Source organism: Rhinolophus hipposideros (genome assembly GCF_964194185.1).
Source record: "Rhinolophus hipposideros genome assembly, chromosome: 10".
Lineage (NCBI taxonomy): Eukaryota > Metazoa > Chordata > Mammalia > Chiroptera > Rhinolophidae > Rhinolophus > Rhinolophus hipposideros.
Genome location: NC_138056.1, coordinates 50,615,766 through 50,632,588, shown reverse-complemented (window position 1 = coordinate 50,632,588; position 16,823 = coordinate 50,615,766). Strand labels below are relative to the sequence as shown.

Here is a 16,823-nt window from a genome sequence, read left to right as displayed (position 1 = left end):
ATGTCACTTTCAGAATTATTTAGTGATTCCCTTTCACTTAATCTAAACTCTGTCATAGCATGCAGTGCTTGTAATGGTTTAGCCACTTTTCTTTCAGCCCCATCTAATGACATTCTTCCCTGTGTACCCTACTCCTTACAGTATATTGTATGTCATTCACAGAACATGCCGTCTTTTTCGTTCTTCAGAGTTTTTGCACGTACTATTTATTATCTTCTGCCTGAAATGCCTTCCCACCAGCTTGTTTTCCTGGCAGACTTATTTATCCTTTAGATCTCAGCTCAAGTTATTACTTCCTCCTTGAGGCCTTCTCCCGGGAAGATGTTCCTTCATGGATTTATGTGTAAGTCCATCAAAGAAACTGTCATATAGTTTTTATATTAAATGTTCAGTATGTAGCAGGCACTGTGTTTTAATACTTTCCGTATATGGCTCACCTTTGAAATAGATATTATCCTCATTGTATGCGCAAGGAAATTTATTTTGAGAAACTAAATAACCTGGCCAGGCTTACATTGCTAGAAATGGCAGAGCCAGTATTCAAGCCAGGACTTTATGAGTCCAGTGCTTCAAAATATCACTAATAATTGCCCCTCACATTTGCCTTTCTTGTAGATTGTAAGCATTTTGAATGTTTTTTTCCATCTTTTATGAATTGATATTAGATGAGTTAATCATTTAGACAATTTCAGTTTTCTTTCACTTGGCTGCTAATAAACTTAATTCTGTATTTACTTCTTAGTTGTACTCGTTGGCTACATCAGCTGGTTTTCTGATAGAATTTTTACTTTTCCCTGTTAACGTGGCTCCTGATCTTTTATCTTTCTCTTTGTGGCACCATTGTATGTATGTATTACAGAGAGCTATTTGTTTTCCTTTTGAAGTCAGTGAAGTATATATAATTAATGTAAAATTCTGTTAGAATCCAGAGCTAATATCTGGTATCTGTTAGACCTTGTTCCTTGGCTCACCGCAGACGTTACCAGTATAAGCTTAAACTCCTAAGCCTAGACATAGCAGGCTACACTGCTACCACAGTCATCTCTAGTTAGTGTCTCCCTTAAACAATTGAAATAAGACCTATAGAATGAGTAGACATTTGATAGGAAATTACCAATAGCTTAGCGTCACAGTAATATACAGTACCTAGAGGGAATGGCAATGAGTGGCGGCCTAGGAGTTATTTGAAAATGAGATTATTGTGATAATCCAACTGGGCAATGAAGAGACCTGAATTTCAGTTTTGGTGATAGGATGGAAAGGAGAGGGTAGATGTGAGAGTTATCTGAAAGGTAGAATCAATAAGTCCTGGTAACTGATAAGAGAGGGAAAGAGGTGTCTCACAACTCAGCTAAGGGCATTCATTGTTGTGCTATATCCTGCACTTGCCAACATATATTCTCCAATATCATCCAGAGTGTAAAGGAACCCGAAAAGCTAGCTGGTGATGCTCTACTTTTAAGGTGGAATTACCCTCCTAAAAGTGAAGAAACCCAGTGAGTGGAAATTTCAACTAGCAGTTGTGCTAGGACATGCTAACCTCTTGCCTAGTCAGATAGGCCTTGGCCTTATCGAGCTTCACATTCCTCTTATTTGGTGAGGAGTCACAAAGAAATTTCTCTGCCAATGAAATTTCATGTTGCCATGAAACTCCTCTATTTAGTGTGGTTGTTAATGATTTTAGATACCACCGTGAGCAATTTTGGACACCTTAGCCATAGATAATGAATATACCACCAGGCTAATAAACAGGTATCTGCTCTTAACAAAGTTAGTACTTGTGCCTCTACCTTTCTACTGCCCTGTCTCCTACACAAAGACATCCATATAAAGGCCTTGAAAAGTAATGGGAAAGCCAATTTTTAATAAATTATCCTTTAAAGGAAATCCTGCTTGATTTTCTTTAGCCTCAGAATAATTTCTGAGATAGATGATAATTTATAATCACTGTTTTTCTTTGTGTGATTTCTTCACCACATGCCACAATTATTAAGATACAGTTTTTCGAAGAAAAAATTACTATCACACTGAATGTAATCATTGATTTTAAAATGCTCTTGATTTCAAGAAATGTTAAAATATAAAAACAAATACACTTCTTAGAATAAGCAGAGTATTTTCTGGGGTTCAATATTAGAGGGATAATGACATCCAGTAGAAAATAACCTAATGTGTCTCTTCTGGGGTTTTTCTGTACCCCTCTTTGGAAAATGTCACCATTTATTTGTCCCTCAAAAGTAAAGGTGGAGGTAATCTGTGTCCCTTGCTCTCTAGTAACATGTTTAGCAGTCTTTTAAAGTGAATAAGTTTGGCAATAGATGGCCTTAACCTAAGTGGCCATTTCTAAAAGACCCGTTGCTTTTACTCCTTAAGAAGTCATAAGGGCCGTCTTTTGTCATTTGTCATATTTTGGTCACATTTTGACAAGGTTTAGATATTTTTCTATTGCTGTATTTATTTTTCAAAAGTAAATTAAGGTTATCTTTAATTTTTGTTTGCTTTGTTAATAAATTAATTTTAATTTTAATTTTTTGTTGATATAATTCATGTAATATGAAATTTGCCATATTAAAGTATATTCACTGATTTTTAGTATATTCACAATGTTGTGCAACCATGACCTCTAATTCCAGAATATTCCATTACCCCAAAAGAAACTCCTAGCCATTAGCAGTCAGTCTCAATCACCTCCCCATTCCCCTGGCTACCACTAATCTACTTCCTGTTTCTATGGATTTGCCTACTTGGGATGTTTCTTATATATGGAATCATAAAATATGTGGCCTTTTATGTTGGACTTCTTAGTCTAATGATTTCAGGCTTTTTGTATAATGTATGAGTATTTTGTTCTTTTTTTAGTGTGAAATGCTATTTCATTGAATGGATTATATATCACATTTTATTTATCCCATCATCAGTTGATGATCCTTTGAATTTGTGTCACTTTTTGGCTATTAGAAATAATGCTGCTATGAACATTAGTGTACAAGTTTTTTTGAGACCACGTATATTTATTTTTGTATGTACCTAGGAATGTAATCACTGGTTCATATGATAATTTTTTGTTGAATTTTTTGAGGAACTACCACTGTTTTCCATAGCCGTTGTACCATTTTACATTCCCATCAGCAATTGATGAAGGTTTTGATTTCTCTAAAACTTAATAATGGTAAGAATTAATATTTGAGGGCTTACTATATACAATGTACTATGCTATTTTACATACATTACCATTTAATTCATAACACAACCCAGATCATGGAGAATTAAGCAGCTCCCAAAGTGACACAGATAGTAGATACTGAAACAAGGATTGAACACAGGTTTGTCTAATGCCACAGAATGAATACTTAATACTTTCTATGTTAGAAAGCATTTTCACTTAATTTTAACTTTGTAAAATGTTCCTTAAAGAGTACCATTTTACTCTGTGGTAATATGTGAGCAACCATAATTTACCATCATAAATGAATTGCATGTGGTGTTGTAGAAAGAGCACTGGATTTGTAATGGGAAAACCTGAACTCTGCTAATTACTACGTGTATAAGTTTAATTTAGTTAACTGCTTTGACCCTCTGTTTTCTCCTGAAAGTATAATGTGCATACTTTTAGCAGAGTGCCTGTCAAATAGTTAGAACCCAGCAAATGTTTCAATATTAATGATAAATTATCAGAGAAACAGCAGAGCAGTTTTAGGAAACTCTTTATTTTCTGTGGTTGGCATTCCTTTGGAAATTAACAGCAACTTGGGCCAAATTATTTATATGGTGGATATAGAAATATTGGATTGCATTCTCTTTAGTTTTTTACTGAATTCTTATGTGACTTCATGTGGTCCAAGGAATGTATTTTAATAATAATAATATACCTGAAGGCTTGTCTATGGAGAAATAAGCAGTAATTCCTTAATTATGGCTGGGAAACCTCCTGTGGCAAAAGTGTCCTCGAGTAGAGTAGACTTCAGGTTTGGCTTCTCCCCCCAGAGCTTTTTTCCCAGTGTGCACACTTGTACTGGTCATGACCTCGTAGTTATGTACTCAGATACTGCTCCTTCATAGCCACAGTTATTTACCTAGTAAACATACCTATAACTACTATGAGTGTGTTTTGAAAGAAGTTACATAAAAACAGCAATTTCAAGTTATTTCTCATTGCTTTAGCTAAGCTGATAAGCTTGGAAAGTGAAAATAGAATCTCCTGAAATGTTCTAAGTATAAAAACTTTAGGAACCATTTGAAAAATACTATGATGTTGATAATGTGTACATGTCTTAATTCTTGTCTGAACTGAAAATGAGGAAAGGATGGAGTATATAAGATTTATTGAGTACTTACTGTCTTATTTTTAAAACTTCTTTTGACTATTGCCTATAGTGTGAGATCTACCAACTTGCAAAGTGAAGCAGACACTTGACCTCATACCATCTGCAAAAATTAACTTAAAATGGATTAACAACCTAAATAAATGTTCTAAAACCATAAACCTGTTAGAATGAAACAGGGATAAACCTTCATGACCTTGAATTTGGCAGTTGATTCTTAGATATGCCATCAAAAGCATGAGCAACAAGAGAAAAAAATAGATAAATTGAACTTTATCAAAATTAAAAACTTTTGTGCATCAAAGGACATTATAATGCAAGTGAAATGACAACCTGCAGAATGGGAGAAAACATTTGCAAGTCACGTGACTGATAAAAAATGTAAAATCCAGAATGCAAAAGGCACTCCTAAAACTTAACAACCCAATTTAATAGACAACCCAATTTTAAAAGGAGCAAAAGTTGTGAGTAGACATTTCTCCAACAATATACAAAGATTAATAAATTAGCACATGAAGAAATGCTCAACATCATTTGTCATTGGGGAAATGCAAATTAAAAACTACAGCAAGATAACACTTTATACTTGATAGGATAGCTATTTCTTTTTTAAAAAAGGAAAATAATAAGTGTTGGTGAAGTCCTAGAGTTATTGAAAGCTTCATACGTTCCTGATGGAAATGCAAAATGGTATAGCTGCTATGGAAAAGTTTCTGAAAAAGCTAAACATAGAATTAACCATACGACCTAACAGTTTCACTCCTTCGTATATATTCAAAAGAATTGAAACAGGTATCTTGTGCTCCAATGTTTATTGCAACATAATTTATTGCAACATAATTTATAATAGCCAAAAGGTTGAAACTACACAAGTATCCACAACAGATGGATGGATAAACAAAATGTGGTGTATTCATACAATGGAATATTTTTCATCCGTAAAAAATATAGCACATGTAAGGAATGAAGTTTTTATATGTGCTATCGCATGGATAAACCTTGAAAACATTATGCTAAATGAAAGAAGCCAGACACAAAAAGAAATAATATTAGATGATTCAGTTATATGAACTGTCTGTAACAGGAAAATTCATAGAAAAGTAGATTAGAGGTTACCAGGTGCTGCGGGGTGGGAAGAGGATGGGGAGTTACTGTTGCTTAATGGTTAGAGTTTCTGTTTGGTTGATAAAAAAAAGTTTTGGAAATAAAATGTGGTAATGGTTATACAACATTGTGAATGTAATTAATGTCACTGAATTGTACACTTAATAGTTAAAGTGGCAAATTTTACTTTTATTATATACATGTTTTTACAATAAAATTTTAGAAAATATAATGGGGAATTTTTTTCTAAATCTAGCAGTAATCTGAGCTTCAAGATATTCACTATAGTACTGGGTGCAGAGCATGACAAGGGAAGCCATTTAGCATGACGTACGATTAATTACCCTGAAAATCAAAGTAGGAAATTAAATCAACCACCAATAACTATTTAAAGCTTAGATGCGTATGTGTGCGTGTGTATCTGAAAAGTGTCATGAAACAATGTTTATGTACAGTTGGAACAACACTGATCTGCTTCCTACCAGCTCTTAATTCTTTCCATTTCTACTTGTGTTCCAGTTGGTTCTTTCGGTGATTTCCTAGAACCATTTTCAGGTTTTCATATATATAAGGGAGCTATATATAGCACAGTGAGTATCTGATAGGTATCTTCTTTATCTCATCTCTTTTACTAGCAGCAGAACCTCCATTTTACAGATGAAGATGCTGAAATTAAGAGAGAGAATTGACTCCACAAGATCACACTGATGATAGGAAGAGCCACGATTTGACTCTCAATTTATTTGACGCTAAAGCCTAACTGCCCTTTATATCTAGGTGACTGATAAAGAGCAGATTACTTGGAAAGAGGGACTTACCAGTCATATTCTTTCCATTTTATGTATATGGTTAATTTTACCTATAAATATAAAATAGCTATGATAGAGATTTTATTTTTCTTCCTAGACTTACTTATGTCAGTTACTTTCAGGGCACTTTTTCCTTGACTAAGACTTCAGAACAGGCTACTTTTGAGAATAGTTTCACAAATTTTTGACGTGTAAATGTGCCGTATTTATAGGTTAACTGAGATTACAGCTGCCTGTCCCACTTTCTATATAACTCTTAATGCGTTCTGATAGGCAGTGTTCTCAGATATCCCATCATAATAGTAAATTATCTCAGTAGTTATCCTGAGCTCCTTTAGCAGGAGTTATAGAATCTTATTTATCCTGGTGTCATGTACAATGTCTGGCACACAGTAAATTCCTAATGAAATGTTTGTGGAATGAACATTAATTAATGCATGCCTATACCCTGGTCAGTTGGTGGGGTTTTGGTGTTCTTTTGATTTCCAAAACCATGTCACTTGAGAAAACTTGCCATTGAAATATTTCCTGTATATAGTTTTTAAGGAATTAAAGAAACATCCTTTCTATATAACTTTTTTTTTTAAAGATTTTTTTTATTGGAGAAGGGGAACAGTGTGTATTTCCAGGACTTGATTGGGGAACAGTCTTTTTCCCAGGACCCATCAGCTCCAAGTCAAGTTGTCCTTCAATCTAGTTGTGGAGGGCGCAGCTCAGCTCCAAGTCCAGTCACCATTTTCAATCTAGTTGCAGGGGGCGCAGCCCACCATCCCATGCAGGAGTCCAACCAGCAACCTTGTTGTTAAGAGCTCGTGCTGTAACCAACTGAGCCATCCGGCTGCCCCTTGGCAGCTCAGTGGCAGCTCGTTGTCCTTCAATCTAGTTGTGGAGGGCACAGCTCACTGGCTCATGTGGGAATTGAACCGGCCAACCCTGTTGCTCATAGCTTATGTTCTAACCAACTGAGCCATCAGGTCGCCCCTCTATATGACTCTTAATGTGTTCTGATAGGCAGTATTCTCAGGTATCCCATCATAACAGTAAATTATCTTAGTAGTTATACCAGAGAACGTTGATACAGTAAATATTTATTGAGTGTCCACTATCAGCAAGGCCCTCTACTTGCTAGATACTGTAAGAAATAGAAAGATGAATCAGACTTTCTTTTGCTTTCAAAAATCTTGTAGTTTTACGGGATACCCATCTCAAATGAAATAATTTATGTGAAAGTTTTATCATGGATATGAAAACTATATATTAAACATAAAATTTGTTACAGCTTTTGTAAGATAAGTGCACTAACAATCTGAATATGCCTTCTCTTGAGTATCCTTTGCCAAGCGTAGCTCAGGCTTCATCTTTCTCTTGAGTTGCAAAATAGGCTATTGCTGGTCTCCTTGACCTCAGACTCCATCCTTCTGTCTGCCTTGCCCAGTGCAACAGAACTATTTTCCATCAGTACTTCCAAATGCATGTCGAGTCCCCATATTTACAAACCATGACCTACCCTCCTGTCCTTTTCTGCCCACTCCCAACCCCAAGTGCTCATGATCTAGGGCTTTACATATGTTCGGCATAAACAGCTCTTCCAGTCGCATTGACAGAACATACCATCATCGTTCACATCCCCGTTGCTTTGCATATTTTTTTCTTCCTGAAATGCTCTTTAACTCCTCGTCTGGTAAAACCTCATTCATCCTTCAGGTCCTCGCATAAATGTCATTACTTGAATAAAACCTTCTTTAGTCTCCCTTCATCTATTGGCTGAATTAGATTTTCTCTCCTCTGTATTTTAGTCCTCCTGAAAGAATATTATATACAAAACAGCTGGACATGTTTAAATAGTACGTCAGGGAGACTTGGTGAGATGTAATTTGAGTGTAAAAAAACGGAGCTCGATGATTTATAATCCTCAGACTAGCCTTTGCCCACAGCTCAGTTGTTGATAACAGACCAGACTGCTGTCTTAAATACATATTGATTCCACCACAAATGACTAGAGATGTTCTTACTTCTCTCCTTTCTTGGCTAAAGCGCATACCTTCCTGAGGATAACAATACGCCCATCTAAGGCTTATAAGAATTGATTACGTTAATATTGTAAAGCAGTTAGAACAGTAATTGGCACATAATAAACATGCAATAAATATTAACTGTTATTCTAATAAGAATTTACAATGTTCTTTAGGATGTGTTGTGTTGGCTATAGCAATTATTGGCGGTTAACTAAAAAGAAGTCTTTAAAGTTAGGTAAAAGCATTATTTTTAAATGTCTCTCCATTATTCGTCAGCTCCTTGTTTTGTATTTGCTTCGTGTCTCATATTTTGTCACAAGCGAGGGATACGAAGATGAGTAGGCACAGCCCTTGACTTCTCCGAGCTCAGCCATAAAGTTCTTCTTAAGTCAGTTTTGATAAGGTTTGAGGAAAGACTGTATGATCCAATGGAAAGACCTCTGAACCAGGTGTCATAATCTTTGAGTGTCAGCCTAGTGACTTTGAGCAACATACTTCTTAGATGTCTAATATCTACCTCAAGGTCATTAGGTATAAAACAGATCTCTTGCTAGCTCCCTTCTGTCAGGTATACCCTTAATACCTTAGTTAAAAGCACTTTAATCCTTCCCTTTGTTTAAGCCAAGGAATCTAGATGTCACCTTTGGTTTTTCTTTCTTGTCACCCTCCACATCTGTTCTATCAAAAGCCCTGATGATTGTGCCTCCAAAATACAACTGTCTATTTCTTCCTGTTCCCACTATTCCACATAGTCTGTCTTCGTCTCTTGCCTTCAGATTGGTTTCTTAGCTTCTCTTTTCTGTCTGCAACCCATTTTCCACACTGTGGCCATTTTTGAAACATGAATCATCAATTCCCCCATTTAAACCCCTTCATTGGCTTCCCATCACATTTGATATAAAATCTTAATTCCTTGCCCTGGCCTATATAATTTGGGCCTGGTTTACCTCTTTAACCTTATCTTCTGCTACTTTTCCTCTTACTCTCCTTCATTTCCTCTGATCTTTTCTCTGTTTTTCTGATACATCTAACCTTAAGACCTTTGTGCTAGCTTGTTTTTTCTGCTTGAAACATTACTGCTCCAGGTCTTGTGGCTGATTTCTATTTTATGTCTCAACTTGTGTCAAATGTCAACTTTTTAATGAGGCCTTCCTTGAGCAGCCAATCCAGAGTAGTACTCAAAACTATCACATTATTTTATTTTCAACATAGCATTTGTCTCTACTTGAAATTTTCTTATTTTTACCTGTTTGAATATCTCCTAGAATGTAAGCTCCGTGATGGCAGGTTGTCTGTCTTCACCACGGTATCCCAGCTCTTTGACTAGTTCCACTATGGAGTAGGTACTCAGTAAATACTTGTGGAATCACTGGATAGATGAATCTCTCTAAACTTCATGTTTCTCAATTGCAAAATAAAAATTTCTATCTAAATGATATCCAAGGATTCCCCCTTTCAGAGATAAACAAAGCCAGGCACTAGTTAAAAGCAATAAAAACAAATTTTTTTGAAGTTGTTAGGTACTTTATATCATTTTTCATGTCTATTTTATAACCTTTAAGTTCAGTATTATTGTTGCTCCCCTTTCATTGCTGAAGAAACGGGCTCACGAAAGTCATGGAACCCATGGCATTTTTCTGGATTAGTCTCTATCATTCAGTAGAGTGGTTATCCAAATTTTCTTTCCTCAGCTTAAGTGGCTCTGGTTTGCCTGAAATGCTTGTATATGGAGAGAGGCCTAGAAATTTAAGTTAATGCCACATTATAGAAGGTCTCAAATGCCAAGCAATGGAATCTTTACCCATAAATAGAAGAACTTTGAGTTGGAGAGTGGCTTGATTAAAAATATGCCTACCCAGGCCAGTGTGGCTGAGCAGATGGCCGTGTGCAAGAGGGCAAGGAGCTGGAGTTCTAATGAGGAAGATCACAGCCCAGAAAGGCAAATAAATCCTTCTCCCTCCTAGCTTAGCCCATGTAATAAAGGTATTTATTGTTCTAAAAAAATAAAAAATAAAAATATGCCTACACTTTGGCATGTTTTTTGAGTCTACTTCTAGGCATAGAAATGAATAAACTTGTGTTTGCCCTCCGGGAACTTCCAGGCCATTTTGAGAGACACAGTCAGATAATTATTGCATTTAGGAAAATGTTTCACAAAAGAGTGTATAAAATTCTTGAGCAGAGGACAGAGCTGCAGAGATCAGTGTTTACCCTAAATTCAGTCATCAGTCAGTAGCAAACATGTCTGGTGTATTTAACTAGTATGTATTTTAGGGTGGAATTGGATTGGACTGTGTTTGGTATAAACTTTTTCGTTTGTATGTTTTGAAGAACAGTTAACATAATTAAACAGCAAAACTACCTTTGTAAATAAAACTTTTATGTATTAAGATATTAACTTTCTCTGACAGATATGCCAAGAGTTTAATAGCACCTGGGCATGGGAAATGGAGAAGAAAGGCTATCTCGAAATGAGTGTTGAATGCAAACTAGCACTCCTAAAGGTAATAAATTTATTATTTGTTAAAATTATTTTAATTTAAAAATTTACTTTTGACTCCTGGTTGAATTAGAAAATAACTGGAAAATAGACATTTTTATTGTTACTAGAAAAGGACAATAGATTTTCTCAAATTTTTTTGTTGACCAAAACAGTCTATTCTTTAAATGACCGTTGATTGTTTTTCAATACAGAAGTATATCTAGCTTTAATGATCTGTGCTTGTAGGGACTATTGTAGAATGGGCAAGCAGTTGGCCCAAATTGATGTTATTCATTATTTTCAGCCTTCGCAGTCATTGCTAACACATACTAAAAAATGGTTAATCTTTTACTGATTTACTGAATTAGTAATTTGATAGTTTTCCAGATGATAGGGGCATGCTATTGTGTACATAAACTCTCAAGTAACCAATTTACTGGATTAAAATAGGTCTTCTCAAACTGGATTTATTTTCAACCTTGAATTTCTCTTTCTCTTCCTACCCATTTCAGAGTGTTGACCCTAATTATTAGCAAAGTGGCAGCATAATGAAGGAAAAAATACTCTTCACAAAAGAGAGACTACTTGGCTAGATACCTGGCAAAGAGGCTTTCATAGGAACTTCATGTATTACCTGCCTGGGCAAAGAGGCTCAGGGAAGAAACCTGACTTAATACCCTAGTCATATACAGAAATGTATAACGAAAAGTTAGGTCCTTCAAATAAGTCATGTGAATATCTTTTTATTTAGATAATTCTGCAGAGGTACCTATCCACGAGACTTCCCTTCCTTGAAAATGCATATGTCTCAGGCTTTCAAAAACAGCCATTTCAAGAATAATATTCATCTAAAAGCTTTAAGAGAGAAAAAAAATCATTGAAAATTTTATACCATGAGACAATTTGGGAGACTTTATTGCCAACACACTCAGTGCTTTTGATGTATAACTTGATTTTTGCGTCGTTGGTTGCTTTAAACCTGTAAATTTATATAATACTAATATAAAATGTTAAAATTTGTCTTTTAACTTGGTTCCTTTAAGCAGGTTATACAAATGTGGGGAGAAGATGGTGAAAGATGAATAAACTACATGTGTTCTTTCTGCTTCTGTCCCTGAATCAGTTATATGGTTGAACATATCACGTTTACTGTAATGGAGAAACCTTTATGTGGCGTATTTCAAGCCATGTTATGACTATTTTCCAGTACCTCTGCGAGTGTCAGTTTGATGACAATCTCAAATTCAAGAATATTATCAATGAGGAAGATGCAGATACCATGCGTCTCCAGCCCATTGGCCGAGACAGAGACGGCCTCATGTACTGGTACCAGTTGGATCAAGATCACAATGTCAGAATGTACATAGAAGAACAAGACGATCAAGATGGATCTTCATGGAAATGCATTGTCAGGTATCTTTTCTTGGAAACTTTTTACATTTATTTGTTTGTTCCTTACTTTGATTTGTTCTCTACTAGAATATAGTCTCTAAGTCTGGTATGGTCCTTTTTTTGTGGGGTTGAGCCTTATGTCCAGCACGATACCCATAGTAGGCATTTAATTCATTATTTTGTCAAATAAATAAATAAATATATTTAGTAGTGTGGTCCGTATCAGGACACATACCTTGTACTTAAGGAAGCCAGAATCTGATGAAGGGTAACGCATTGGTAATATGCACCAAAAAACCCATTGTTACACAAAAATACAAGTAAAGTATTGTGTGGTCCTTATTTAGCTATAGTTTTCTATTAGGATTATCTACTTATTCCTAATTATTTGAATTTATCCAATTCATCTTAATGCTTTAGTATATTTTTGGTTTCGATTACGTGTATATTTCCTTACTGGGGTTCTGAAGAAATTTGAGAAATATTGTGCTTTTTGCCATAGTCCTTTTTAAAAAATCTTGATTTCTTATTTGTATCAACAAATATATTTCATTGTAAACATTTAATGTAAAACCTTGAAATAACAAGGCTTTTTTCCCAATCAATAGATGACACTGGGACCGTTATTCAGAATGTTTGTGTCTGTAATCTGTTCCTGCAACTTAATTATGTATTAGTTTCATTAATACCCACAGTTTATATTAATTTTTAAAATGTCAGAGAATCTACAACTAAAGTAGGGAAAACTAATAGATATATAACCATTGCCTTGGGAAAACTACTTTGTCTTTAACTCATCTGTTTTTGCTTGTTTTGAATTTTAGCAGATTTTTGTTACTGATTATTTACTAATTTTGAAGAGGTAATCCATAGAAATTTAGAATATTTGGGTCAGAGAAACTCAGCTTTCATTCCCTAAGAATAAATGTGAATTGAATGAGCTCATGGGGAATTTTCATACTACAATATCGTTCTCCATGTAGTTAGTTTACTAAGTGGAGATAAACAAAGTAGTCCTGAAATAAAATTTACTCACCACCTCTCCTTCTGAATACATGCATCGAGGCGGTTCTGGTCATTATGTTTTAACACCACTACTATTTCCTATATTGAAATAGTTGTTTAAAAGATACTCTCTCGTACTTTGTAGATGAAGAAAACATGACAGAAAAATAATTGCGATTATTATTCATTGGTCATACGTGGCCTAAAACAACTTCCAATGTACACCATTTTAAGTATATATCCTAATGCATGATATGAGAGAAAGAGCATTGATCAGAAAGAGGAAAGGGCAAAATTCCATTCATGTATCTTTCACCTCATCTCATCCTTGATCATTTTTCCATGTTTTATTCCCCGTACTGCTGCCTTTTAAAAAAATCTTCCATGTACAAAAATCTGTTTATGATAAAGATAAAATGGTGGATGTGGCAGTTGTTTAGATGCAAATGTTTATATAGAATGCCTGAACAGTTTTCTCATGTTAATAATCACAGATTTCTTTAGAGAACTGGTGCCAGGTTATTTTTAGCCTCTTTGAACAATTATCTATGAACATGTGAATTCCTATCTGCAAATGTACCAGGCAGGCTATTTTCCCCAGATACGTAGCATTATTTGGGACTTTTAAGAAATCATTGGGTTTATTGACTCTGATATCAGGTAATTAAAGCCAAAATCTGTACACCTGATTGTCACACTATCATTTCCTGATTTTATTAAATTAATAAATTTATATTGCGTTCCTTCTGTAATTGGGAGTATATGGGAAATCTCTCTACCTTCTCCATTGTGCTGTGAACATAAAACTGCTCTAAAACAGTCTTTTAAAAAAATTTCATGCTGTAACACCACCATATTCTTAAATCTTCTATTAAATAGCAATTTCCATGTCTGTTATAAAATTCATAATAGAAATATTTATGAAATAGGTAGATAGGTAGTTAACCAATATATATAATTATATTTTAAGTTTAAACAAGATTTACTAAGTTACTTACAAAAGACTAAAAGTAGTTAAATATCATTGAGTCATGTGAAATTGACATTTTAACCTTCAAAAATGGAAGTTGTGTATGATTTAACCAAGTGTTTATAATAGATTTCAGAAATATAAATTTTTAAGTTCTGGCCAGTGTCCCAATTGTTTCCATTAACATTCAAAACAGTATGGCTATGGAAGAATAGTATTTATTACAGTTATTTTGTCTCTCCTTTAGATGAAAGTACAAATACTTTTTACATCTGATCAAATAATGTTTTATAAGTGATTATTAATTTACATCAGGATATGTTGAGAATTTACTTAGGAATGAAAAAAATAAGCAAAACATGTTAACACCACAGAGTGGTAGCATTTGGTTATTAATGATGAGAGAATTTTAACAAATCTTAGACCAGACTGCATTAGGTGATTCTTGAAAATCAGAGAGGGTCTCCTGAAAGTGCTTTTATGTTCAATCTGCTAAGGAAGATAAAGTTTTATGCAGAATGTTGAACAGTGACTTTATAAAAATATGTACATATGACCATTCACATGAAAAAGTGTTTGACATCATTGTTAATCAAAAAATTCTCGTTTTAAACCATAATGAAATTGTAGGGGAGGAAAACATTTCCCTTCTCCCTTCTAGGTTCTAGGTTCTTTGGCTAGTCTAATAATTGAATTGGCATAATACAGATTAACAAGAGGAAAAAGAAATTTACTTTTGTACACATGAAAATCCCAAAGATAAGATATGAGGATCAAAGAAGTGACCAAAGTAAGTAGCTTTAATACCTTTTAGACAAAGAACGGATGCATTTATGAATAATTGACAAGACAAAAAAGTTTGGGCTTGCAGTAGTAAATTATTGAGGAAGTAACAAGGCTGTTGATACAGTCTTCCCAGCCTTGAATTCCCTCTCTGATGGAAAGGATATCTTCTACTTTCTTGGAGTAGGTAGGATATCTTCACATGGGAGATTTATTTCCTCCTTTTGGGGGACAAAGGACTGTCAGAATATTCTTGTGTCATCTGTTTCTCAATTTTAATTTAAAATAATAAATATGCTAAAATGGCACATTCTGGGGTGGCATTTTCTGCTCCCCTTCAAAATATCACTTTACCTCCACTAGAATGACTAAAATAAAAATGACTTACATACCAAATGTTAGCAAGAATGTGGACCAACTGGAACTCTTACACCTTGCTGGTGGGAATGTGAAAAGGTATGACCACTTTGGAAGGCAGTTGGGCAGTTTCTTCAAGTGTTAAACTGTTACCCAACAATTTCACTCCTAGGTATGTATCGTAGAGAAACGGAAGCACATTTACAAAAAGCTTTGTGTGATTATATTCATAGCATCTTTATTCATAATAGTTTTCATACCCGGATTACTGCTAAGCAATGAAAAGAAGTGACCTGTGGTGCATGCGACTATCTGTATTTGTCTCAAAGGCATTATGATGCATGAGAGAAGACAAAAAGTACATATATTGTTTATTGCATTTATTATAAATTCTGGAATTAACTAAACTGATACATAGTTACAATCATCAAAACTTTGTTTCCTTTTGGTGGAGGAGAGGGATTGAGTAGGCCAGGGCAGGAAGGAATTTTCTCTGGTGATAGTAGTATTCCTTATCTTGGTAGAGGTGTGGATTCCATGCTGTATACATTTGCCATGATGAAGTGAATGCTTAAGATTTATTCATGTCAAAGTATGTAAATTATACCTCAAAAATATTTTAAGAATTGGTAATTGTTTGACATTTTTAAAAAGCTGAATCCTAAATAGTTTGTACAGTCTTCATGGACTTAAAAACTCTGTCAAGACATTTCTAAACCATATGCTGCCCATATAGCAAAGTGATTGAGAGGGTGGTCTCTGAAGTCAGACTGTCTGTAATTTAGTCCTGCCTTTACTATGTACTAACTGTGACCTTAGGCAAATTACTGTACCTCTCTGTGTATCCTCACTTTCCTCCTGTATAAAATGGGAGTAATAATAGTACCTATTTAATCAGGTTATATTGAAATTATATGAGCTAATTTATGGGAAACTATTGTAGTGTCTGAAACACAGTAATCACTCACGAATGTCAACTTTTATTATGAATACTGCTGCTTTTGACCCTATTCATTAACATCATCTTTCAGTTTCTTGGCCCCACACTCAGTTATCTTCCTTTTTTGTCTGCTTAGTAATTTGGAGTTATCTGAAAAAGATGGGCTATTACTGGTGGACCCTGGTGCCATATATTACAGATTTTTACTAACGACTGCGATAGTCGCAGTGTGCTGTGTGCTCTGGGGATGCAAAGACATGAAGCCATTCCTCAGGGAGCTCTCCATCTTGTGGGCGAGAGATGCGGGGAAATACTAAATGATAACACAACGTCATAAACGTGATCTGTGATGGAGCTCGCCCAGTGTGCCGTGGAAGAACCAGATGCCTAGCCCATACTTGGCAGAAGATGATGCCTGTGCTTGCCTTTGTTTTTGTCTGTGTTATTTTTTATTGAATTGGACTATCAGCTCAGTTGCCTTTAAAAAGTTTAGTCCCTACCACTAGCTCAAACTAAATAACCCTTAGGAAAGCTTGGGAAAAATTATATTCCACAATATAATAATTAGGATGATATGCTCCATTTCACCAACATCTAGATTAACTTCAGGTACAGATAAGGAAAATGTCAGAGTTAGGAATTTG

At 34.9% G+C, this 16,823-nt stretch overlaps 1 protein-coding gene across 2 annotated transcripts in view; it reads left to right on the top strand.

The window, feature by feature from the left end:
* The window catches only part of RSF1 (remodeling and spacing factor 1), a 112,871-nt gene that overhangs the window by 45,071 nt on the left and 50,977 nt on the right, over nt 1-16,823 (top strand). For both annotated transcript variants that reach the window (XM_081063773.1, XM_081063772.1), the window contains exons 3-4: nt 10,662-10,754; nt 11,940-12,145. In XM_081063773.1, the coding sequence (XP_080919899.1) occupies nt 10,662-10,754; nt 11,940-12,145 (299 nt within the window). The remainder of the gene's footprint in view (nt 1-10,661; nt 10,755-11,939; nt 12,146-16,823) is intronic.